This window comes from Schistocerca cancellata, chromosome 2 (assembly GCF_023864275.1).
Source record: "Schistocerca cancellata isolate TAMUIC-IGC-003103 chromosome 2, iqSchCanc2.1, whole genome shotgun sequence".
Lineage (NCBI taxonomy): Eukaryota > Metazoa > Arthropoda > Insecta > Orthoptera > Acrididae > Schistocerca > Schistocerca cancellata.
The window spans coordinates 423,160,411-423,187,742 of NC_064627.1; the positions used below are offsets into that span (position 1 = coordinate 423,160,411).

At 40.2% G+C, this 27,332-nt stretch overlaps 1 protein-coding gene across 1 annotated transcript in view; it reads left to right on the forward strand.

The window, feature by feature from the left end:
• LOC126161882 (cubilin) overlaps positions 1-27,332 on the forward strand; it is a 1,256,608-nt gene that overhangs the window by 1,194,157 nt on the left and 35,119 nt on the right. The window contains exons 13-14 of the mRNA XM_049918020.1: positions 967-1,099; positions 11,668-11,849. Of these exons, the coding sequence (XP_049773977.1) occupies positions 967-1,099; positions 11,668-11,849 (315 nt within the window). The remainder of the gene's footprint in view (positions 1-966; positions 1,100-11,667; positions 11,850-27,332) is intronic.

Genomic DNA, 27,332 nt, shown 5'->3' on the forward strand with positions numbered 1-27,332 from the left:
CGTATCAGGTCGGATTGAGGGAGTACATAGAAGCAGCAATTCAGAGGCGGGCTGCTAGATTGTTTACTGGTTGGTTTTATCATCACGCGAGTGTTACGGAAATGTTTCAGGAACTTGGGTGGGAGTCTCTAGAGGAAAGGAGGCGCTCTTTTCGTGAACCGCTACCGAGGAAATTTAGAGAACCAGCATTTGAGGCTGACTGCAGTACAATTTTACTGCTGCCAACTTACGTTTCGCGGAAAGACCACAAAGATAAGATAAGAGAGGTTAGGGCTCGTACAGAGGCATATAGGCAGTCATTTTTCCCTCGTTCTGTTTGGGAGTGTAACAGGGAGAGAAGATGCTAGTTGTGGTACGGGTACCCTCCGCCACGCACCGTATGGTGGATTGCGGAGTATGTATGTAGATGTAGATGTAGTGTAGTTCTTGACCTGCATCTTTACTACGCGGAGGTACGTCCAGAACGCGGTCTGCAGGTGTAGGAATGTTCTAGAGACTATTGCTGAAAGCAGCGACGTATCAACGACTCGTTGTGCCCAACACGTGCAGCAGTCCATCGATGTGCCCACCCAGCTTCCCACAGAACCACAATGCGACCCCCTTCAAATGACTGAAGTTGTTGAGCAGGAGTATGATGGAGTACTCTATGAGGAGTACTCTTCGATGGAGCAGTGTAGCGCCCTAGAATGAACGTTGCAGTCACTGTTGACCTCTAAGCTCCGCAGAGTTAATGCCTTTAGAGACAAAAGGAAACGCCATCTGATCGCCAATGACGGTGACAAATGAATCACTGACACTGCGACCCCTCAATATCAGAACGTAGTGCCAATCAACACAGTCCTTGAAAGCGTCTTTTCCCGGCATTGGGTTTGCATGGTGTGCCCCAGGGTGACTAATGTCTTGTCCAGTGCTGTTACAACAGCCGCCGCCCGCCGCGGACGCTCCAGAGCTGCCGTGCTGTTGCAGGGCGGGGCTGCCCGGCGGCGGTGGTGCGCCTGTGGTACCGCTCCGACGCGCCGCCCGTCGAGCTGTGCGGCGAGAAGCTGCACGACGAGGCGCACTGGCACTTCCTGTCCGACTCCAACAACATGCGCCTCAGGTCAGCCCTGGCACCAGCCGCTTTACACTTCGCTTTACTGAACCGCTCTGTTGTCTGCCATACACAGCGTGATTCATATTAACATTTAGAAACCCTCGAAGCGACATAGATGACGCTAAGACAAGTAATTTAATATAAGACACATGGGCCGCAAATGTCTGGAAATATCCCGAAAGTGGATGACAAATTTTGAACATGTGACGTCACCAGATGACATACCTCCCTCGCCGGTAGGGGGCAGTGCTACACATCGTTCCGTTAGGCTATTCTGCTTTCGTAATTGTAAACCGATTCATCGTAGTCATGTATTACCACTACCGCGAACACTACCAAATCACATCGAATAATGCAAGAAGAAAAACAGAGTACCCTAGCGGAGCGATGTATAGGACTGCCTCCTACGGCGAAGGCAGGATCGACAAGCCCTACCGCTGCACGTTCGACGAAGTAAGTCATCTCGTGAAATCACATGTTCAACATTAGTCCTCCACGTCTCCTATCATCTGCGACGCCATGTGTCTCAGTGTCATTTACATCGCTTGGGTTGTTTTTAAACGTGTCTACGAATCATCCTGCGTAGGTTGTAAGGTGCCTCTTACGCGAGGAAGACATTTTTACCAGTTTTAATAAATTATTGTCTCTTATTGACGTATTTACGATAGTTAGGAAGTGCTGTAGCCCGTAGCCGGACGTGAATCGGAGAGCATTTCCCACGCTGGCTGGCCAGGTGACGAAGCGACCGTATGTCGCGCTTAGTATGGTGCTGCTCGGCGCTTGACCGTAGCAACAAGCGCCAGCCTGGGAAATATACATGACGGGAAGTACCGCCATCTTGGCGCCAAAGTCACCGATTTTGTTTATTTATATTTAATAATTAAAGTCATTTATGATAACATGAATACTAGGAGGAGCCTCTGGATGTTTAAAACTACTTATAATAATTTTTCCTATTTAAAATTCACACCTGTTCATTAACAAATGCATATCTTAGTAAGTACGAACTTGATCGGAAATTCACGAACTGTGACGAAACTAGTAAGAGATACGGACTGCGCGCCAAAGTCGGCAGTCGGCGTTAAGAGCTCTTCCCGTCTTGTTCGATGGTAGCCATGCTCTCGGTTACGAGTAGTTTGTGACATGAGTGTTTCATTATTGATCTAATAGGAATAAAAGTGATATTACGGCATTCTGAATGTTAATTTCGAGTAAATAGATACCCCAATTTCAGATAGTTAGCTTCCACCGACAGAGACATCCAATGCGCTAATGAAGAATCGGCACGTGACGACATTTACGAGAGCTGCACCGCGCACAGGTAGGAGGAAATCAGGCGACACGACCCACCAAGGCGGATCAAGCAAGGTCCGGGTGGAAATGCTGACCAGTCACACTGTACGTCACATATACCACCCTCTACGGACTCGCGGCTAAGCTGAGTAATAACAGTATCAGTTTAGATGCGAGGGGATCTTGCAAGGTCACTTATTGGCTATGTTCACCTTCTCAGTATGACTTCCCATGAGCTGTGAGGTATTTTTGAGGTGTGTGGAAATGTTTCTTTTGCCTGGTACCCGCATCTTTCGTGGAGTCGGGCGAAGTCCCACTCGCAGGAAACACCCATTCTCAGAGGTGTGCTGTATGCCAGACAAATTGCGCGACCTGCTGCTCCGCATATGTGGTCGGTAACGCTATGGTAGGTCCAGATTAATTCTTAGAATTACTATACTATTAAAATAAGTCGAATAGCGGTTTTCAGCCTCCCTTTGATTCGCGAGACAGAGTTAAAACTGTCACTACTGGTATCCGCTAACTTCATACGCTGCCTTCAGCTGGTTCCTACAAATATCTGCCTACGATCTCCACAAAAAATAAAACAGGGTATTAGTTCAAACTGAGCAATGAAAAGATTCACACAAGAAGACCACACTTCTGGATTCCACGAAAACAAATGTAAATTATCTGCTTCAATTAAACCTCAGCATGTCGATCGTTTTTTTCAGACATCTCCTCCCACTATCTTCTGGCTCCGCGAACTGGTATGAGGCCTCTGACTATCAAGCACTTGCTCGCTCGCTAAGTAGTACCACTCGCCCAGAGAACCGGAAAATGACAGCCAGATTTCATGTCCGTGCGAGGGAAGGCACTTCTAACTCTTTTCAAACTTTGCTGTAGTGACAGAAAGCGCCGGTTTGGGAACACTTTTCCTCGCAAGCGACACATCATTTAGCGTCCCCCCCCCCCCTCCCCGTCTATTCTCCCTTAGACATCACCTATACATCCTTGGGCTCTTGGTAAGCTCTTTAAGCATAAATCTAAATCTAGTGATCGTGGAAACGGGTTGTTTATTCTTTTGAAATAAGTACTACACAGACATTCCTCTGCGATGGAAATAAATTTTAGAATCTTACTTCAGTGTTAAGTGCTAGGGTGATTTCATAAGTAAGGTAAAAAGCAACAAAAATGTTTCTTTCATAAACAACTAACCTTAATTTTCGACACAGTCTCCTTTACGGGATATACACTTGGTCCATCGATCCCCTAGCTTTCTCATCTCGTCGGAAAAATAGCATCTGTGAAACTCTGAAAAGTACTGGTTGACTACAACTATCACTTTCTCATTTAATAAAAATTTCTTCCAGCAAGACAAAGTTTCAAGTTGGACTACAGAAAGAAGTCACTTGGGCTAAGTCTGGTGAATAGGATGGATGAGGAACCAGTTCAAAGCCCAGTTCTAGAAATTTCATCATTGTTATCGTTGATGTATGGGTGTATTATACTGGTGAAGGAGCACTTTTTTGTCTGCCAATATTGGTCTTTTGTCAAGCAACGGAAGTCTCACTAATTTTATTTGGCGGTCTTGCATTACTATATCATGGATTTTACCAATGGTTTGCTTTTCGGTGATCTTAATTGGACCGCCTCAAAGCGCTTCGCCTTCGGCGCTTGTCCCACCACGTTTAAATTCATTAAAACAAAAGTAATGATGGTGCAGAGTGTGTGTGAATTTCATCCATTTCTGTTTTGATTTGAGCGGCAGTCCAATCCTTTCTCCGAATGAAAATGTTTCGTAACCTAACGAAACTCGCTTTTCTCCAGTTTCAGTCGCAGTCGACACTTTCAGACTAACGTCAACAGTGAACAGTATGCTGTACTTTGTTGAATTTGTTCATACGATCCTTGGAATAATCAAACTTGCTTACCATGAAGGAGCAGCAAAAATGTTCCATTCTTTTACGGAAATTTACCAGACTTATCAAACCATCTTCGTATTGAAAGAAGAAACAATTCATTTTCGTTGTAACTCTTAAGATCTTTAAAACCTATTACTGACAGCAGAAAGACCCAGACGTATTGTTTCGTTTTATTTTGAATAAAAATGTGCTAACTATAAAACCGTGTGGAAAGAAAGATAATATGTTTCTATTGTTTTTGGTTCTAAATGTTAGCACGACATGTGAAGCATCTCATTTAACAGGTTCGACTGTTCAGTAAATTGTAAGACACAACGTACTGAAGTATTCCTTGTTACAGTAGCCTTCAGTCAAACTGAGCCCAACTAGAAGCGGACTTAATCTAAAGATTTACGTTTCAAATACTAATTAGGACAATATTTTGACTCTGAAATGAGCTGCGGTTTGCAGCCACGCATTCGCAATTATCTCAGACAGTTCGTTTGCAGATCCATGGTTACTGATACGTTTTTGTTTCTGTTGTATACTTTCACCCATGTCAGTATTTGTCACTAATTATGACACACCCTATATACAAATTTTGCACTTGGGCGATTCTGGCACCCCCCTCACCTTGTTGCCCCAATAGGCCTCTTTTTCACTTGGGTCCTACACTGACCCTGCTGACAGTTCAACTCTACTGATCACTGAGTATCTTACATTTCAGACTTCATGTAGTCAACATTTTGAACACATCACCTCCACCCCACAGAGCTCATTACGTATCTTCTACATCCGAGTGGAGTGTCACCGACTGCAAACTGATCCACAAAATTTTAGACATATCAGCCTTTCTACTGATCAGCTTCAGGAGCCAAATGCAGGCATTCCAATTGGCTCTTTCCTGTTCCTATTAGCAGCATTATTCTGCAAGGTGTTTCGTCCTGACAGGACTTAAAGGTGCTGGAAAATAACTTGCCTTCATGTATAGCTCAACAGCCCTTAAGCTTGCACAGTAATCCCCAACCACAACCTACTTCCTACCACAAAAATTGCTACCTATCATTTCCATTTCCCAGATGGGAGAAAGCACTTCCTGCCACCAGATACTGGAAAGCGACTCTACCACAACGCAGAGGACGTGTTGATGGGCGCGACCAGGACTGACTTCTTAAACTATAAGGGAGTTTTCTGAGGCCACTTGAAACTACTTTTAGTGAAGTGGCTCCCAGTTCTGGATAGCATCCAACAGCTCGACTGCGTTGGCGAACTGACGACAGCGCAGGTCCGGATCAGATAAAAATCATACGGGCTAAAGCCCAACGACTGACTGTATGTGGCAGCACTTTACTGTGGCAAGCGTCGCAAAGTTTCTTGCTTGTCCATAGGTTCGTAGTTCAATACTAGTCGACACTAATTTTTTTCCGTCACTTACAGCTTTTTTATCTTTGGCAACGATTTTTACATGTAAAAAAATGCTATGTGGCATCAAGGTTTGGGGTCCACATTGATAGCAGGTCCGCTTATAAGAGACTAGGTAAGTCATTTCAAAGATCGGAGTAAGGTAAGGGCATATAACTTCCAATAGGACTATGCCTAAAGCATTATAGTGCCCTAAACCAACCATGAGGATTGCTTTATCTCTTATGGTGACGGACGAGAATTATTCCAGACGTTTCTTTTGAGACGCACGACGTGATACATTATACTTTCCGAGAAACACACACATCAAGATTAGGCTAGATTTCACTAGATACAGTGTGCGATCCGTATGACAGTAGTAAGTATATCCCCACTGACAAGCGCAGTTAGTAGTACACCCAGTTCTTTGAACACACACTTTTAAAAGACATTCTTCAATGTACACCAAAAATAATTCGTACTACACGCTTTTGGACAAGGAAAACAATCTTCGAACACCACAAAAAAAGTTAAACACATTGCGATTTAAAGAAATGCGGTATCTGAAAATCATTCGTCCGAAAATTTGAGCAAGAAGTACATGTGCTATGCAATTAAAGTACTGGTAATAAAACTCACAACTTTGACAGCGTCATAATTTACGCCATGACAATCGAAGTGTACACTCGTCATTTTCAGTATTGGATTAGCACCACAACTGTCAACACAGGTCGCTGACTATGGCAGTGTGAACATGTAAGTTAAGAATAGCTTATTCCTTTTCGCCTACATTCGGGAAGTCAGTTACTTTTCAGTGGCGAGTTTTTTTTTTTCCTGAATTGCTTTACTCAACTTCATGTAGTTTTCCGGTTCAACCTGCGGACTCGCGAACCGAGTCGGGATTTTGTTGACAGCAGATACGGTCAGTATGTGAATTTGTGCCTTTTCTTTGCTGAAATGTTTTCTCCAGTTGGTCAGATCGCAAGCTCATCCGTGGAGGCAGTCATCACGCAAACAGCTAAGAAGAATCCTGCGTTAATATAGCTTTTAATTTCTAGAATCTCTTACTAGTTTCAAAGTTCATAGTTTATTTGCCACTTTATTCTCCGGAAGGAAGCTAGATGATAAATTTGGAAACTGAGATAAAACATGAACGTCGATCCCCTCCCCCCCCTCCCCCCCCTAACCCAACTATCCCAACAGTTGGATCGCGCCCGGTCGTAACATGACTTAGCGGAGACCCCTGTCCAGCCAGCAGTGGTACTGCTTTTTACTAGTCCACATGCTGATGGTTCGAAGATTCGCAAAAGTATCGGATACTGTCGCCTTTGTCCACCGCGGCCGTTGGTCACGTTTCTCTATCTTAAGACGGAGAAACTACGATAGGCCTATATGCATACTGTGACTCTTTAGGAAATTAGTATGTATCACCTCAAAAGCGCAAAACATTCGACAAGAACTGGAACGAAAATCTATCGTAGCCTTGTTTGGAAACCTCTTCACAATTCGCATCGAAAGTGATTTCACGAAAAAAGCAAAATCGGAACAAGGCAGTCCAGAGATCATTTAGGGCCAGCGCCTCCAAATCCAACTCTGGTTCCGTAACCAAATTGCTCTGTGGCCAACACAAATGTTGCTCTGGGTGTGTTTTCGCGCTGGCTTTAACTCCCTTTCAGTTAAACGGACAGTCAGACAAGATTACCTCACTAAAAACTCCTTATTAAAGTTGTAAAGTGAACTTAAATTGCCAATTTACTCTCGTTTATCTCTTAGAACCTGATCTTGAAGGACAACTGTTCATTGAGAAAGAACGTATTTATTGCATTGGGTACACGACATCCACTATGCAGAACGGTGAGAGTACGTATTTTCTTACTATTTACACGGCAGTCTGGAAAGTTCAACAGATAAAAAATAATTTTAAAACAAATTAAAATCCTATCTGCTGGACCACTATTCCTTAGCAGGTGTCAAAATGTATATGGAGAATCACGTAACTATTTTATTTCCAGAAATTTCGAATAAATCTAAACAAGCTTTTCGACAATTATAATTTCCTACGATTATAAGTACAGGTGTCACACAATATGCGTTACTTTTTTTACCAACAGAGTTGTTATTTTGAAATGGTACTAAGTACTTCTAACAATATTTGATAAGATTTAAGCGTTCTGCATCCACATTTTGGTTTTCTTGTGGTTTTCCAATGTCACTTAAGTAACCGTTTGTGTGGTTCATCTGCTAACAGCAAGAGGTAAGATTGTTTTAATACAGGACGTGCTTCAACAAAAAATACGTTTAACGCAAAACGGTTTGGCGATACTTCGAAGGATTCAGTATGTAAAGTAAATCTTCAGTCTTAGGTATTTTCTCCTAATCACATAAATTACAATTTACGTTGCGGGCACGATTATTAAGAACATATTAAATAAACCAGACTAACCTAAAAACACAACTTTACCTATTTAATTGTGTTGAAACATGTTTCTCAGTAGGAAACATCCACTCTTAATACTTACACGAAAGAAACAAATTGCAACGAAGAAAAATATCACCAATTCCCACATTTGTAGCTACTCATTTTGTAGCAATATTTTATTTTTCATCTTCTTACCTAGTGATATCATGACTGAAATTTATATTGCCTTATTTAAAAGCGGGGTTGTGTGTCACGGTAGACAGAAGTGACAATACGGTAGTAAGAAGACATTGTAAACCTTTTTCTCCGTATTGATCGCAAAACTTCATAATATAATTACCAGTTCCGATAAATACTTGCCATCTTCAAATCCAAAAGTGAGAAGTAAAATGGACTGTAGTGATCTGTAACTGGTTATTATTTGCAGAAAGCAGTAATCAGAATGTACGTCTGTGAGATTAACACTGAAATTGAAAAAGGTTTCATCTTTAAGTGATATCAGTCTACTCCAAAAATGACTGTGCCATGACTGCATTAAGACTAATTTTTTTGTTTAGCAATACAGAAGTACTATTCTCAACGATCGCTTAATCCACAAATAAGTTTGATTGTTACTTCTGAGTGAGACGTAAACTGCGGGAGCTCCTCAGTGATGAAGAGAGCGTGGAAAAGCATTTCCACATAACTCAAGGAATTATAACCCCCAGGGATGGCAAGCGGCTTACGAGAGATTACAAAAGCGGGAGAGCGAGCTATGTCAAAGGAGCTTTGCAGAGTTACCGGCGAACTTCAGTGGGGCAAAGTTATTTTCAGGCGAAAGTGGTTTTATCACAGTTAGCAGGCAGGTAACAATTTAATAAGCTTTTATGATTAAAAAATACTGAGTTAATTGTTACAGGCTCACTGATGTCACGCAGCAAAATAGGCAAATGAATGCATTGTATCCAATAGTACCTACACCAGATAAGTACACGAGAATAATTGGCCTCCAGTAAGTCGTTTTCATAAATTTCACCATCAGACAGTTATTAGCAAATTGCCACTTGGCTTCTGTCTCGGGTTCTTCGGCCAACGTTTGTTTGATAATTTTTCTGACGTTTCACCAGCACACGTGGCTGGCATTGTCAAAGCTTCACCCTCCATTATTGATTGTGGACTCGGATCGAGCTCGAGGCCACAGATTATATGTACCTGGCGCGCCAACGTCAAAGAGCTTTTCCGTGGCCATTACCGGTGCGGTTCTCCCCCTGTTACCTGCAACGATCGTTCTCTGCAACACGGGAATCCAGGATCCATTCACCTTGAGGCTTTCTTCTTTCCTGTTGGAGCTATAGTCATGTTTGTGTATTTCTGTACTTTCCCTGAACAAACGGCAGCAATAGCTCTTCTCTGCAGCAAGAACTTCCGTGTCGGCGAATTTCACTATGTGGTCGGCCTCACATTTTCATGATTAATTTCCCTTCAATTTTGGAACAGAAATCGTATTTTTACTGTGTAGACCACGTTTTATGATTGTTTTATGCCGATACTATCATTTCTTGTTGCTTTAGATACGAGTAATGCTGTGATGTCGGCGAACTCGGATGTAGACGTCAGTAGGGTAACCGGACCTATACACTTTTCAATTGTTCTTTTTGTTTACCTTCTGCTTAACCACTGTCACCAGAAATCCACCAGCATCGAGCATGTGCTATACAACTAATGTACACCATATGCAGGATGCTGACAGATTTATAGTGGTAATCAGTATTTGCGCGATCTGAGGCGCCTTGTCACGGTCCGTGCGGCTCCCCACGTCGGAGGTTCGAGTCCTCCCTCGGGCGTGTGTGTGTGTGTGTGTGTGTGTGTGTGTGTGTGTGTGTGTGTGTGTGTGTGTGTTGTCCATAGCATAAGTTAGGTTAAGTAGTGTGTAGGCTTAGTGACCGATGACCTCAGCAGTCTGGTTCCATAATACCTTACAACAAATTTGCAAATTTTTTATCAGTATTTACATCTTTAATCAAACTAATTAACCTGTGGCCAAAAGACGACTAGAATGGAATCTTCCAGCGGCATACTAACGAGGAGAACACGGCAAGTATCACACCCTGATTTCCCAGACACTTTTTTCAGTGGAAGAGGAACCACATTAAGCGTACACGTGTCTTGGCTTATCCGTAGATACTTCACCGCTTCTGAGAAAAAGACCGTTAAAGTTTTCCACGTAGTTTAGATGCATTTTAGGACTGACAAGCTCAGCCCATGTGGTGACATAGTGGCTAGCGTCGCGGCCTTTGACTTTTGCGTTCGGTGTTCGAAACCTGAAACTTGTTCTCGTTTATTTTATTTTATTTTTCATTTATCTACTCATGGCCTTAGAAGATTACTACACGAATGTTTCATATTACGTTACGAGACACAAGAGCGTTATTTAAACTATAAAATTACAACTGGGTCTCACAATAAGTGTCATACATTTATTATATAATATATGTGTGGTTACAATCTTTTTAAATTCTCATAATTTTATATTTCATAACGGATATCTTTCCGAAAACTAACGCTCGTAGTTGATTATGGATCACTATGCACTACAGATATTGCACCGAAAACGATTTCAAATTATTTTCCACTCATTGATTGCTTTTTTCTTTTCTCTTTTTTTTAAAAAAAAAAAACTTTCATTAACCAGACATACAACTGGTAGACGAATAAGGACAACGTTATTTCAATGCACACTGGAAACCATTCGTGCAGTAATCTTCTACGGACATAGGTAGGTAAATGAAAAACAAAAACAAAAATAATAATTGGGTCTCGAACACGGGCGCCAAAGTGAAGCCGTGGCGGTAGCCACTGTGCTGCTGTTGCGGTTGGATTGTTTTCTGGCTAAAAAGAACATAAATTACCTAGAAAACTTGGACCGTCGTATTCTCAGAAACACTCGAGCTTCTGTGGGTAAGTCGAGACACGGGTTCGCTTATTTGGACCCCTCTTCCACTGAGCAAAGTTTTGGGCAATGGAATTACGTCACTTGCCGTCTTCTCCTCGGAAGTACAATGGTGCCCATGTTGCCGCAAGCCAGTGCCCAGCATGACGCTACGAAAATAAAGATGCAACTTCTGTTTGCCTCACCGGAAGATGAGACAGAGAAAGCACAAAAAGTAATTTAAGGGTATAAACAAATATTTCAAAGGTGACTGGGCGCAGTTTTCTGTATCGACAATTATTGTATCAAATGGTTCAAATGGCTCTGAGCACTATGGGACTTAACTTCTGTGGTCATCAGTCCCCTAGAACTTAGAAAGAATTAAACCTAACCAACCTAAGGACATCACAATGATTGTATCTTCATTAGCGTTAAATATTCATCTGAGTTAATTACTCTGTTCTCGTATTATCAATTTCATAAATTTTATGCTTCCGAAGTTATGGCCGGTGGCCACCGTAGCTATGTATTGACTGAATTTCACCAACTCCTGACGATTTCTTCATATTTTTGCAAGCTTCACGAACAGTATCAACAGCTGTGTGTTTGAAAGGATTACTGATCAGTTGCACTTGGTTGGTAGTGACGGGGAGGTGTGGCCTTGTTGCAGCTTCATCTCCGCCGACAAGGCTGTGGGCGCCGAGGGCTTCCGGGCGGTGTGGACGGAGGTGCTGGACAGCGGCGCCTGCGACCAGTTCTCGTGCGCCGCCTCCAACTTCTGCATCGCCAGCCGCCTGCGCTGCAACCGCGAACCCAACTGCGGCGCCAACGACCGCTCCGACGAGGCTGGCTGTGAGTACCGCCCGCCTGTTCTCCGCGACCCACCGCGCGTGCCTCCTGTTTGAAACATCAGCTCCTACCCACATTCGAGAATGAGAATGGAATCTGCAGGTTTACATCAGGGGAATTTAGTGTCTCGTTGCGGAGTAACTGCAGTTTGATTTCTTACTGTTATTTATCTTTGTTATCTGTACTGCACGAAAAATGTCAGCCAAACTGTACAGATGTCGGCAGTATGCGCTGTCTTCTTTGGAAAGAAACTTGTTCCATTCCCTCACGGTACTTGCTTTGACAACAGCATTGCCCACTTTATTCTTTGCCCTCCAACTTACATTTTACGCTGATCGGTTCTGTCTCGCGTTTGTTTTACTGGCAGTAATAGTTGCACATCACCACTGACACAAAGCAATGTGAATACGTTTATTGACAAATATTTGGTTAATACGAATTCACTGAATGCAATGGAAGAGCGGCAAAAGGACTCTATGCTGAGCTTATCTCACAGCGACGGCAGCAATACACAATACTTCCCATTTGTCTGAGGACTGTTGCATTACTCAGCCTTTGTTTCATCATTCTGGTGAGTGTACTCTTATATTGCAGGCTTTTTAATATATTTTCACAGAAACAAAGGTAACTGGGGCAACAAAGTGATTAATTCACAAATTATACCAAAATGCTAAGAAAATATTCCTGAATAACTCCCGATATTTTGTCGGCGGAATTTGGGTTCACCACATACGAACAGGTCCATCTACTACGACTGCCATAAGGAAAGTAGTTTACGACTGCCTGAGAAACACATACGAAGACACAGTTAGTTACGCGAAGTCTGTGAACTACGGAAACAATGATTCATATTCTGTGAGGAGAACAGAAACCAAGGAAAATTTGTAGACAGAATATTAAGAGTGACAGTTCTGTGAGAAAATAATCAGAATGCAAGCTTTCCCGACGAATTTCACTGATGAGGCCTTCTCAGATGGCAGCATCGCCTTGCGAGCAGCGTTTTAACATGTCTCTTACACACCATCATTGAACGAAGGAACTTGTTGAAAAGTTGCTTCAAGACGCCGCCGCCACTTTATGCAATGGTTCCGTCTGTTTCGGGACTCGTAAGGTGATCCGCATGGCGAAGAAAACAGTGGATACGACCAGGAAAAGAGTACCAGAAGAGTCTGTAGTTTTTTTCTTTTTGTCATCAGTCTTCTGACTTGTTTGATGCAGCCCGCCACGAATTCCTCTCCTGTGCCAACCTCTTCATATCAGAGTAGCATTTGCAACCTCAATTACTTGCTGGATGTATTGCAATATCTGTCTTCCTCTACAGTTTTTGTCCTCTACAGCTCCCTCTAGTACCATGGAAGTGATTCCCTCATGTCGTAATACATGTCCTGTCATCGTGTCCCTTCTCTTTATCTGTGTTTTGCGCATATTCCTTCCCTCTCCGATTCTGTTCAGAACCTCCTTATTCTTGACCTTATCAGTACACCCAATTTTCAACATTCGTCTGTACCGCCACATCTCAAATGTTTCGATACTCTTTTGTTCCGGTTTTCTCACAGTTGAGGTTTCACTACCATACAATGCTGTACTCCAGACGTACATTCTCAAAAATTTCTTTCTCAAATTAAGGCCTATATTTGATACTAGCAGATTTCTCTGGGCCAGAAATGCCCTTTTTCCTATTGCTGGTCTGCTTTTGGTTATTTTACTGCCTAGGTAGTAGAATTCCTTAACTTCATCTATTTCGTGACCATCAATCCTGATGTTAAGTTTCTCGCTGTTCTCATTTCTGCTACTTCTCATTACTTTTGTATTTCTTTGATTTACTCTCAGTCCATATTCTGTACTCATTAGAGTGTTCATCGTTCCATTTAGCAGATCATGTAATTCTTCTTCACTTTCACTCAGGATAGCAATGTCACAGGTACTTTCACCATGAATTTTAATTCCACTCCTGAACCTTTCTTTTACTTCCGTCATTGCTTCTTCGATGTACAGACTGAACAATAGGGGCGAAAGACTACGCCCCTCTCTTACACCCTTTTTAATCGGAACACTTCGTTCTTGGTCATGCACTCGAATTTCGAACTTCTTGCACCATTTTACTTTGTCGATCGCTTTTTCCTGGCCGACAAATCCTATGAACATGTCTTGATTGTTTTTTTAGATTTTTTTTTTAGTGTTACTTCCCTTATCAACCGCAACGTCAGAATCCTCTCCTTTTCTGAAGCCAAACTGATCGTCATTTAGAACATCATCAATTTTCTTTTCCATTCATATATATTATTCTTGTCAGCAACTTTGACGCATGAGGTGTTAAGCTGATTGTCAGCTCTTGCAGTCTTAGGAATTGTAAGGATGATATTTTTCCGAAAGTCGCCAGACTCATATACCAACGTTGAATAGCCGTTTTGTTACCACTTCGCCAGTGATTTTAGAAATTCTGATGGAATATTATCTATTCCTTCTGCCTTACTTGATCTTAAGTCCTCCAAAGTTCTTTTCAATACTGGATCCCCTATCTCTTCTAAATCGACTCCTGTTTCTTCTTTTATCACATCAGACAAACGTTCCTCTCGTAGAGGGTTTCAAAGTATTTTCTCGACCCATCCGCTCTCTCCTCTGAATTTAACTGTAGAATTCCCGTTGCACTCTGAATGTTACCACCCTTGCTTTTAATATCGCCGAAGACTGTTTCGTTTTCCTGTATGCTGAGTCTGTTGTTCCGACAGTAATTTCTTTTTATATTTCTTCTCATTTTTATTGCAGCCATTTCGTCTTAGCTTCCCTGCACTTCCTATTTATTTCATTCCTCGGCGACTTGTATTTCTATATTCATGAGTTTCCCAGAACACTTTTTTACTTCATTTCATCGATCAACTGAAGTATTTCTTCTGTTACCCGTGGTATCTTCGCAGACATCATCTTTGTACCTATGTTTTTCTTTCCAACTTCTGTGAGAGAACTTCAAGCTTATCTCGTCACTCCTTAGCACTTTCGTATCCCACTTCTATGCATACTGATTCTTCCTGACTCATGTCTTAAACTTCAGCATATTCATCATCACTACTATATTGTGATCTTAGTATGTAGTAACCGATAAAATGTGCAAAAAGTGGACGGGACACTTAAAGAATATCAAGGATTCACAAACATTAAATCATCGAACCGCTTTTTATGTTTCATTAATTGTTTTTTCACGACAAACCTAGTTCGGATTATCGAAATTTCTGTGCTTCTTGGTTACACAATTTTTTTTCCTGTCAACCATAAGAATCACAAAATGTTTCAGTTGTCATGCTCTTGTTCCCGTACTTAATCGAAGTTGGTCGCTTGTTCATCACTATATTCCTGATGATGAGAGAGAGAGATTCTCCCACCAGTCACCTGATATTCATTCTAAGAACGCTACAGTCAGTGTTTTGGGTTAGCAAAAATCTTATAATGGTCAGTTCACGACGCAAGCCACGACAAACATATACACCGAACGTTGAAAAAACTGTGAGGAGGAATTCTAAACACACGATGTAGTAAACTGAATTGCAACCTGGATTTACTGAACAACAAAGATGCTCCACCCACTTCAACGAAAATTGGATAACTCTTGACAAATTTGATTTTTGAGTATCCACCGCACAGTCCTTATATGGCTCTTCCACAACTAATGTTGGGCTATCGTCACAGCGGTTTGCAGACTATGAGGAGCAAGTGAGACGATAATTAAGACAGCTGGAGCAGAAGTTCTTTATCAATGATATGCAGAAGGTTGCCCACCGTCGCCATAAATTGTTTATACGCCAGGGAAAATATGTAGGGAAGTAGCATAAGGTTGTAGGGTGAAAACGATATGAACATTGCTTGCTTGTCAACTCTCTCGATTGCCTGATAAAGAACTCACGGAATGAAATCTCATTTTCTTCCTGCTGATTGCGGGCAATACTAAGCGCTATTATATGGGTGCAGCAAGGTTCAAATCCTGCACGCCCATTAAAATTCTTCATTGCATTCCTAAATCACTTTCGGTGATACCTTAAATAAAACGAACTCCTTTCAAACAGGCCTTCAAGGCCCAATGGTACCGACCGACCGCCGTGTCATCTCCAGCCTACAGGATGCGGATATGGAAAGGCATGCGGTCAGCACGCTGCTCTCTCGGCCTCTGTCAGTTCCCTCCCATGTGCCCCATAATTTCGTCTCTTATGATTTATATACTGATACTCTGTGATACCTCCTTCCTACAGATTTCCTTTGAACAGGTGTTTATCTACAGCGGATGTAGTGTTGCGTTTTCTAGAAGAATAAATATCCTGACGTAAAAAAATTTGTCAGTCCCTGAGCTCGACACAAAAATGGAGGTAGGTAAGGGTTTTAACTTCAAATCGATGTAGGGGCCATTGGAGAAGGATGGCTAGCCCATTTGAATGGGACATGAAATCAGCCATAGACTTGTTGAATCTAGTATCTTGGCAATGCCTTTAATTAATTTAAGGATAGCACGGTGAGCCTACAACTGGGAGGCCCAATGAAGACTTTAGTCCAGCTCCTCCGATCTGATGTATAGATTCACTACCATTGCATAGAACGCATATTAAAGGTTGATGTTGACCAATGACCTGTCGTCCAAGATGAGACTACAGTGTATCATCTCGTAGACGCCTGTGGTAACAGGTGGACCACAGCTTCAACTGGAGAGAAATGTGGAACGAATCGGCCTTGGCCTTCTTGGCTTTCACTTATGGGGTGATGTGAATCTCTCTCGGTCTAGTAATGAAATATTTTCTGTAAAAATAAACTTGTCTTTCAACGTTGTTCCCTTTTAAGTCAAATCACTGCGTCCAACTTTTTTTCTCGGTAAATTTTATGGCAAAAGTGCGATCCTGGAAGATACACAAAAACACAAGGAATGCAATTTTGTCGGCAGCTAGTACAGAAATCAGACTGCAGTTGTAAGAGTGACAGTCTACCCGGGTGTTATTCAGTCTGCATTTAGAGTAGGTAGTAAAGGAAACTAATGAGAAATCTCGGAAGAGAATAAGTCCTAAAATTCAGTATGAGAAATGAAAGGTTGAAAGCTTGCCGATGACACTGTAATTTTGGCAGACAGCAAAGGATCTGTAAGATCATATAAACGAAATGGGCAGTATTTTAAAAATAAGTTACAAGATGAAGATAAATGAAAGTAAAGCAAAGGTACCTTTGTCAAGACAGATAACACAGGTGATGCTGAAGGAATTAAATTAGGAAACGAGACACTGACGCTAGTAAACGAGTTTTGTTGTTTGGGCAGAAAAATATCTGAAGATGTCGAAAAGTAAAGACGATGTCGGGAAACGTGTTATTACAGACACATACTAGTAAAAGGGACTAACGCGACAGTGTTTCACATTATAGGGAAAAGAATATTGGTGGACACTAAGCTAAATGGGGTATGAGATACAGCTACAGTGTGGTAAATATTACGTAACATCAGATCATTTTGAAATAAAATGAGAGTGAAGAGAGAGAATGAGAACTGTCCAAGAATTACATCATTTAGCAGAGTACAGCACGTTCCTTATTTAATGATGAAGAAACGTGGACGATAGAACAATACAGACACGAAGACAACGAAGTATTTTAGATGTGGTACTACAGAAGAACGTTGAAGATTAGATGGGTAATCGAGTAACTAATAACAGGTGCGAGTAATTCATGGAATCACGGAGGAAAGAAACTAATGGCGGCACATCTTGAGGCGTCAAGGAATAGTTAGTTTGATACTGGAGGGAAGTGATGGCGGGGGAGGGACGTAAAAATTGTGGACTGAGATCAAGGTTCCAAGTGGATGCACGTTTGGAAGGAGCTGAACAGACTTGCACGGGATAGGCTAACTTTAAAGATCTACAAGAAAAAACCAGCTTTCAAACTGAAGACCACAAAAAGAAGCAAAACACCGATCTATTGCTATTGGTACCATGCCCTTTTCTCTTAAATCTAAGAGTTTTACTGCTATAGGTGCTTTGTGGAATTCAGACGACACCAAATATGGTGAATACACTAAAGGTTCCAACAATCTGTACATTAAATCCCTAAATTTCTCGTTCCACTGTACCACCTATGCGAGCCTTTCAAAGGATAACATTTTTCTTGCCTATTTATTAGTTACAAGACATATTAGGGGATGGATTCTTTGAAAGGACACACTTATTTACCATTCCCAATAGGCTCTTGTGTTCTCTGTAACTAATGACCTCATTGTCCATGAACAGTAAACTCTAATATTCCTTCCTTTCTTTCTTTAGTTATTCGGTCTACCCATCTCATTGTCCGCATTCTTCTGCAGTTTATACAATAGTACACAGCTTGAAATATTATAGCCAGTGTCTTCATCCATGAAAATATTTTCCGCAATGGCCTCGACTTCACCATTTTCGATGGAATGCTTAGACCCACTGCTTTGACTACCGTTTAGTTTCTGACACAAAGTCATGGAACCATGTCTCATTTGAATTAATAAATCACAGCACAAAGTAAGCTGTATTATTTTTTAAACAGTCCAAACATGACAGACAATTGGCTGTTATACTTGCCTGAGTTTAACATTCAACAATTGCGCAGTAAACTGCACTGACTTTCTGAGAGTAACTCTGGATACCTTTTTTTACCACAAGAGCATATTCTGTAGCCAGGATTTATTTTCTAATTTCAGATCTCTATTTTGTTGACTGTAGCTATCCATGTTTGAAGCAATTGTACATTTTATATGTCTGGCAGTCCATCAACAATTAGGTGATTAGAACCAGAATGCAAATTCAGATTGTACAGTGATGGTAAAGAAAACCAGATGTGTTCTTATCTTAGAACCTATCCAGCATTTACATTAATTGGTATAGGAAAACCATGAGGGACCTACATCTGACAGATTTGAACCCTACTCCCCATGTATGTGAATTCCTTGCCTTAAACACTGTACTGCCTCAATTGACACTTTATTTAGCTCAGAGCACCTAATATTGAGTTTTTGCATTGCAATATTCATGATCTCCCAGATATATTGTTCTGAGAGAGAGAGCTACAATGAGCATACTCCAGTTCATGGCAAACTTCATCGTCAAGTGCAGCCACTTTCACAGATATGTCTCTCATGACTCTTTTAGGTTAAATCTGTGGGCAGGACTTGCCCCTCCCTTTGCCTGATGTCTTTGAGAACTACCTTAAGCAGCTGCTCTGATAACTGAAAACTGTATTTGCCCATGTAATGAATGACTTTTTCTAGGTGACACGTGGATCACTTTACTACCACAAATGGTAACCTATATACCTTTCAGTGGGCCACGGTAATAGATAAGAGACAGTTACAACATGTAGCAAATCTACTAGGGGCTACAAATAAAGTATGTTACCTGAGTTGTTTAATTGTCTTAGTGGGTACCTGTATTTTTACAAGCACAATTTAAGGATAATAACATGAGTCAGTTCTAGGGAATAGTCTGATATGTCTGGTTCAGATGTCAACATTAGTTAATATTTCAAAGCAAATATTTGGACTCTTAAATGGAGACATAAGTCAAGAGAATTTTGTCACGATAACACACTACAGAAAATTTGCACTGCCATCTTCATGATAAGTAGCACCTTAAACCTCACAGTTGAAGTGAAACGTAAATCATTAGTTTACAAATACCATGCCTATAACCACTGAGTCTGTAGACATGTAATTTGGTAGGTGGTTACTTGTAGTGGACAGTGCTCTCTCTCTCTCTCTCTCTCTCTGTGTGTGTGTGTGTGTGTGTGTGTGTGTGTGTGTGTGTGTGTGTGTGTGTGTGTGTGTGTAGTTACAGGGCTGAATTATGTTGTGTATTTATTTGATTTGGCTTCTAGAGCAGATTCCTTCTCTTTACTACAATGTTGATTTTGTGTTTAGTTATAAGGAATGCAAATTGTTTGTAGTTTTCACTTTTTCTCCTCAACAGCCTCCTATGTTTCCAGCAAAGTAGTGAGTTTTCACAGCACTAACATCTGTCTCTTGAAAATATCTGTGCAATTCTCTTTCAGCTCTTTAGTAAGCTAATTACAATATGCTTCAAATATTTTGTCATATTGTTGTGTTTGTCCTCTGTAACAATATTTCAGCTTATCATACTTAAAACTTAGCTTACTAGATCTGTATATTTGTATTCTATTATGTGAATTCTCTACATATGAAGAATGTTACCACAGTGTGAGAACGATAGCTGAATGACCTGCACATTAGTTAACTGAGATTTAAGTGTTAATCTGGTGACATGTATATGAGGTGATCAAAATCTTTCCATTTGAGTGCGTTGCTGCAGTGTATATGCAACATAGTGTGAGTTCAATTTGGATATGCAAGCACTGACATTTTGTCAAGGGATTAATTTGTTATTTGTGTCTTTCCAATATGCATATGGTAAATGTGAACTATGGTGAAAATATTACCAAAGTGTACAAACACAACCAATGAGCTGTTATTCTTTTCTTGGCAGCTGTAGGACAAACACTTGTAAATGTCCACCGGAGAATGAGAATTATGGGGGCAACATGTCCATTGTAAACCACAATTGAGGAATGGTGTGCCATAGCCCCAACCTCTCCCCATGTGATTACCACACCTTCACTCTCTTAAAAACACCTTGAAGGGTCGACAGCTCTTGTTTGATGAGGATGTGCTGCAGGTAGTTACGTACTTCTCTTCGTGTAGCAAAACACAGTGTTTTACCAAATGGTTATTTTCAACCTTGTGCATTGCCTTAATGCTCTGGGAAATTCTACCTGACTGGCATACTTATTCTGGACTGTACAGTCTTTGTATGGAAACTTTTTGATTGGCTCTAATATATGTACAACTTTTAGAAAAATTGGTTGTTTCCTATTCAACAACATAATGTTTAAGATAGTAAAATTTTATTTTGTTTGTATTCAGGAACAGGTCATTGTTTTTATAACCTTCTACTGTAGTTCTCACCATTTTTACATAATTAGGGTCTACAAGTACATTATTTCTCAAAAACAGCTATGTTTATACCAACATGAACAGTATCCATAACATTATCATTTTGTTCATATAGTCCCAGTCATCCTGTTATCCCTACATTATTAACAAATACCATTGCCTTAGTTTCATAACCATTTTTTCTATAAAATCTTTCATAGGGCAAATGCAAACCAGAAGATGTCATGTATCACAAGAAATGTAATCCTTAAAATAAATTAAGTACATGTCATTAGTCTTCCAGATGTTGCACTATTTCCAAGCATTTGTTGCATTTTATGTTACTCTATTACTTTTTTAAAACCATAATCCATTTAGCCTTCCACTTTATGTCTTATCATTAGTACATACTTATTCAACATAATTTTTAGAAAACAGTTACACTTTATTTATTTGAATAGTCCAATTCTCACACAGTAAATAAACAACTGCAAAAGACAGGCATTGCCCAATTATGGTAAACTGTTGAGTGGAAAATCAGCCCACAAAAATTAAAAAAGCTAATCTTTAACGCCCATCCTTTAATCAAAGCAAGATAGTTTGTGGTACACAGATTGAGATAAACTTGTGGTATTTTGTTGGGGAAAATCTGATTGCAGTTGGTAGCTGTATGTCACAGAAACAGGATAGATGAAGGAGAGGTGGGGAGCAACTTGATAGAAGGTTGCAGAGGTCCATAGAGGATGGATGGCTGGGAAGGTGGAAAGAAATCCAAGGACAGATCCCACCAATAAGTGAAAGCGAATGTACCTCAGAACAAGAAAGAGAGTAAGGCAAAGAGGAGACAAGAGAGAGGGAGACAGAAAGAATGCAAGGAAGATGAAGGAGCCCAAGTATCTGGTAAAGGGACTCCAGATAAGTACAAAAGAAATCAAATTAATTTATTCCTTGAGGATAGCAAGATACTCAGTGGTCACTATCAAATAAAGTATTGTTGTTTTTATAATTACTCAAAAAAATTAGGGGGACTTACAAAAGGATAGGAACTGAAGAAGAGCAAAGAACTGTAAGAAAGGTGCAGGGGTCAGGGGCACCCAGAGAGAGGGCTGGGAGTAGTTAATGTCAGCAAAATGACAAGGCCCTAAATGTGTTGAGAACACAACTGACTTTTAAACCTGATTATTTATTTCAGTCAAAGTTGCAAAATGATTCATATAGTTATGAGTAACTCATCAGCTCTGTAATAAATAGCCAGAATGTTTTGTAGCTGTAACTGAATTAAGTAACTACTTCTATTCAATAATAGTTGCTGTGTCACTCAAAGACAATATGCTTGCCCTTAAAAGATTCACAGAGGATGGACAAAAATATGGAAACACCAAAAACACAACACATTACCAAGCCTAACACATTGTAAAAAAACCACTGGCATTTAAAACAGCTTCCAATCATCTCTGAATGGGTACATACAGGTCCTGTATGGTTTTCAAGGGAATTTGACACCATTCTTCCTGAAAAATAGTGGCAAGTTCAGATAATGATGATGAAGGGCATAGCAACTAAACCACCTTCTCTCCAAAGTAGACCACAAAGACTCAATAGTATTGAGATCTGGTGATGAGAGATATGGCAATTTATCCTCATGCTCACAAAACCAGTCCTGGTTAATGCAAGATGTGTGAGCAGGTGCCCTAGTCCCTTGGAACACAGCAACACCATTTGGGGACAAACATTGTACTATTGGATGGATATGACCAACCGAAGTGGTCACATAAGCCTTAGCAGTAATGTAGACTTGCAGAGTACCTTGGGACCCATGGAATACAATGGTATGGCTGCCCAAATCAACACTGAACTCCTGCCAGGTTTCACTCTTGAGATATAAACTTAGCCAGGAGTTGGAAACAATGTTCGTCAAGCCTCATCCCACAAAATTATTTTCTTCCACAGCTCCTCAGGCCAGGTTTTATGGGTTTTCCACCAAGTTTTCTTGTTAGGGGTATTTGCATCACTAATGTGTGGTTTTGGAGATCCAGGTCATCCTGAAATTCCCTGCTTGGGGAGCACCCTTCATTTTGATTTGGTGCTAACAGCCTTCATGAGTGTGACATTCAGTTCAGCAGTGACTTTTGCAGCTGTTGTCCTCTTACTTTTCGTCACAATCCTCTTCGGTGACAGTCTGTCACAAACACCCATCACATATTTTCATCCAAACGTGACTTGGTGTGTAATGGTAACATTGACCACCTTACATGACAATCAATGCTAACATTATACCTCTGCAAGGAATTTTTGAGATGTGACAGTGAGATAACCTCATGGAAACAGAACAATCCAACTGGGATTCATTTCCAAAACACTCCAGTAGAGTATAACTAACAGTAAACAGGTGAGTCAGGAACAGATTTTCTCCCAGCACAAAAGCACTTTGTAACATTACATATTGAAATTGGTCACCAGCCTAATTAGGCAGTCTTGTGTCAAGCAATATAATAAAGCAGAAGGCAGGGCTAAGGCTAACCTAACCTTCCTTGACACACACGAACTCTAAACACACACCCATGCACAGTACAACACAATAACCTAACCTTGCAGATAAATGTACTATTAGTTTGAAAATCAGACAAACAAATTGCCAATGAGATAGCAAATAGTAACACATCCCTCTCAACAATATGTACCTTAAATGAACTAAATGCAGCAGTTTATGGAACCAATCATCAACACACATGAGACTAGTGGTAATACTAAACAGGGAAGAGCATGAAATGATTCTGGTTTAAATCAGGGGATCTGTTGATGATCATACTCTTATAACTTCATTGCTTAGTACAGGGTCTTTATGCCTGTGCGTTAATCAACTTGCATTAGAATAGCTAACACAGTAAATATGTCTTTCTTAAACTTGGTTTGAAGCAACTGAACAAAATTCAACTCTAACTACACTGGCTCTGAAGGAGCCTTTGCTTTGTTTCATTATTCACTATGTAAAGCACAATAAACTCTAACTCTTTAAATAACAATTGTGCTTTGTTAAGCAGTCTTTTAACCAAGTCAAAATATAGTTGGCTGTGTAAATGCCAACACAACATTAAACTAAAGTTCAAACACTTTCTCATGAAATGGATACTGATAAAACTTTGTAATTCTGATCAAAGTGGATTAATGCAATAAATAATAATCTTCTTCATCACAGATTAAATTTACTATTTTCAGGCAGCTTTTCAAGTAAGGCAGATTGTTTAAGAAAATAACTGCACATTGATTTAAAATTCTATTGGAAGTGGAGTATTTCTCAAATTATAAAACTGAACCTTAAGCATTATAGCTCCACACATTAGAAAGCAATCATAACTATTTTTACAGCTGCCAAATAAGTCTTCCCATAGTAAATTAGGACACTTGGAATTAAATTCACTAGGATAGGATTTCTGTCCAGGTTTGTGATTTGGGATAATCATGGGTGTAAGATAGAGTTTTTAGTAACACCACAATTATTATTAAAATCAACCAAATTTCACAAATACCTGGTCCATTCACAGAGTGCCAAATATAAAGAATTTAGTGGAAGGCTGGTGGAACTGGTGGCATAATTTACAGTGGCTGTTAGTATGGCGGCGATGCAGTCATGGCAGGACTATTGGCCTTGCCCTGTCACAGATCATTTTGGCATTGTAATTATATTTTTACAGGGCCAAGAACCATGCCATGATAATAATATCACCAAATGCAGCATCTGAGGCCCATAAATACTGCTCTCTAGCTCTTCTGGCCAACAACTCCAAGCATATGAGCCACTAAGATCTGCTACTGCTACCGAGATGTTAACCACAGCACTGCTCGAGCCCTGACTCCTTACCCGTCACAAAGAATGAGTTACCACTTGTGTGCCAATCACATGTTTTCCACTCTGCCAGGCTGTTTCTGTGGCTGTGGGGCTTCCCCATATCTTTTACATTCAACCCTATGTTCCCTAACTATGGACCAAGTCATTTAAATACATTATATAACAATCATTCCAATAGTTATTTAAATTCAGAAGCATAGTTTAAATAACATTGTTCAAAAGTTCACATAACTGAAATATGTATATGTACCAAAAATTTCCACAACAGATACAACATTCTACATAAGCAACCCTACAATTTGACATAGAAATATCGATACGCATACAAAATAGGTTGAAAATAGGTGTTACAGGTGGATTATGTTTTTCTGCTTTCCAAGTATGTGGTACAAGTCTTTGATATGGTGCTTCTAGAAACATCAAACACTTTGGCTACCTTGATTACTGAATCGCCCACCATACGATCACCAACAATTTGCACATGTTCAAATCTACATAGCTCCTGCATAAGGCACTCACTTCTACACAAAGCACTGTTTCTTAACATGACTGACACCTGCAATATGAGGGCATTGGACAGATATCGTTTATGGTCAAGTACAAAAGCACAACCTGCAGGCTTGGCTAATATCTGCATTTAATTTCAAGTATGAACTTTGCAAGGTATTTACACATTTTTGTCCAACCACTGTATTTCATTAGTAACAACATATACAATACTCTTCCACACTCCAACTGTTTCTCTAAATTTCAGGGATGAAACTACCCTGTACCATTTGCATCTGATATGTATGCTTCTTTCTCGCTGCTCAATGTCTTCTCTTCTGCCACTGTATGATTTTACACAATTTTTATTTGTGAGCTGGTATGAAAGTTTTATAAAATAAAAATGCAAGATAATTTCAGTAAACCTTCAGACAAGCTATAACCTTCAGAATCTCTGCTTTCTCTCCATGACTATCATTTGTAGTTATTGATTATTATTTTTTGTAGAATATTTTCTAAAACTCAGAGCTATTTCTCTTCTTGAGTATATTGGGATGCATAAACAGAACTTAGTTCACTTATATTTCCCAGCAATGTTGTGTTAATACCACATTAGCTGGCACTGTCAAAAACAATACCCCAATGAAACTAAGAATTCTATATTATGGACATAGCACTCAGTTGTTCTGCTTATCAGAGTTTCTACAAAAGTTAATATTGAAAGCAAGTGAAGGAGCAAGACATGCTATGAATAACAGATGCAGATATAGTATGCAACATTACTTTCAAAGAAACAGTTTTATGCTTTTTACAGACATAAGTAAGAAATAATGGCACATGTCTCAAATTCCAGGGTCGAGAGAGATGTATGAAAAATATGTTGTTGTTGTTGTTGTGGTGGTCTTCAGTCCTGAGACTGGTTTGATGCAGCTCTCCATGCTACTCTATCCTGTGCAAGCTTCTTCATCTCCCAGTACCTACTGCAACCTACATCCTTCTGAATCTGCTTAGTGTATTCATCTCTTGGTCTCCCCCTATGATTTTTACCCTCCACACTGCCCTCCAATACTAAATTAGTGATCCCTTGATGCCTCAGAACATGTCCTACCAACCGATCCCTTCTTCTGGTCAAGTTGTGCCACAAACTTCTCTTCTCCCCAATCCTATTCAATACTTCCTCATTAGTTATGTGATCTACCCATCTAATCTTCAGCATTCTTCTGTAGCAATGAAAAATATATAGGAACAGAAATCATTTATAAAATAGATGAAAGCAAGTATGGTAATAGGCAATTTACACACAGTACATGTGTGACAGTGTATCCCACAGTAATATTTCAGCATCTTTACCTAGTTTAAATTACACCTATTGACTTTATTTTATTTATTTATTTCACTCCCCTTCTCACATTCCAAAACATGCAATACTGAAACTTTAATTGTTGCTTAGATTTTTGTATTGTTGATTGCTACATTTTCAGAAGTTTTCTTCATTATGCACAATCGTCCCTATGCCTGCATGAATCCCATTCTTCTTTGATACCAATTTTCCCATTTTGTATTTTCAAGAATTATTTTTACAAGTTTCTTGAGTTACTCCCCTGTTAGGCAATTATATTACCCCATACTCAATACTGTATAAAAATCTCCATATTCAATACTGTATAAAAATTCACTTACAATACATGGTTATTACTACATGTACATTTACTATGACTACCACTGTGGAATTAGGAAACAAATAATTGGTTATGTTGATGTAGCTGGCAAAATACTATTTTCTTTCAGAAATACTGTGCATCTAAGTTAAATAAACAAAGAGAAGATACACTATATGGTCAAAAGTATCTAGACACCTGGCTGAAAATGACATACAAGCTCATGGTGCCCTCCATCGGTAATGCTGGAATTCAGTATGGTGTTGGCCCACCTTCAGCCTTGATGACAGCTTCCACTCTCGCAGACGTATGTTCAGTCAAGTGCTGGAAGGTTTCTTGGGGAATGACAGCCCATTCTTCATGGATTGCTGCACTGAGGAAAAGTATCGATGTTGATCGGTGAGGCCTGGTACGAAGTCAGCATTCCAAAACATCCCAAAGGTGTTCTGTAGGATTCAGACCAGGACTATGTGCAGGCCAGTCCATTACACTGATGTTGTTGTTGTGTAACCACTCCACCACAGGCCGTACATTATGAACATGTGCTCAATTGTGTTGAAAGGTGC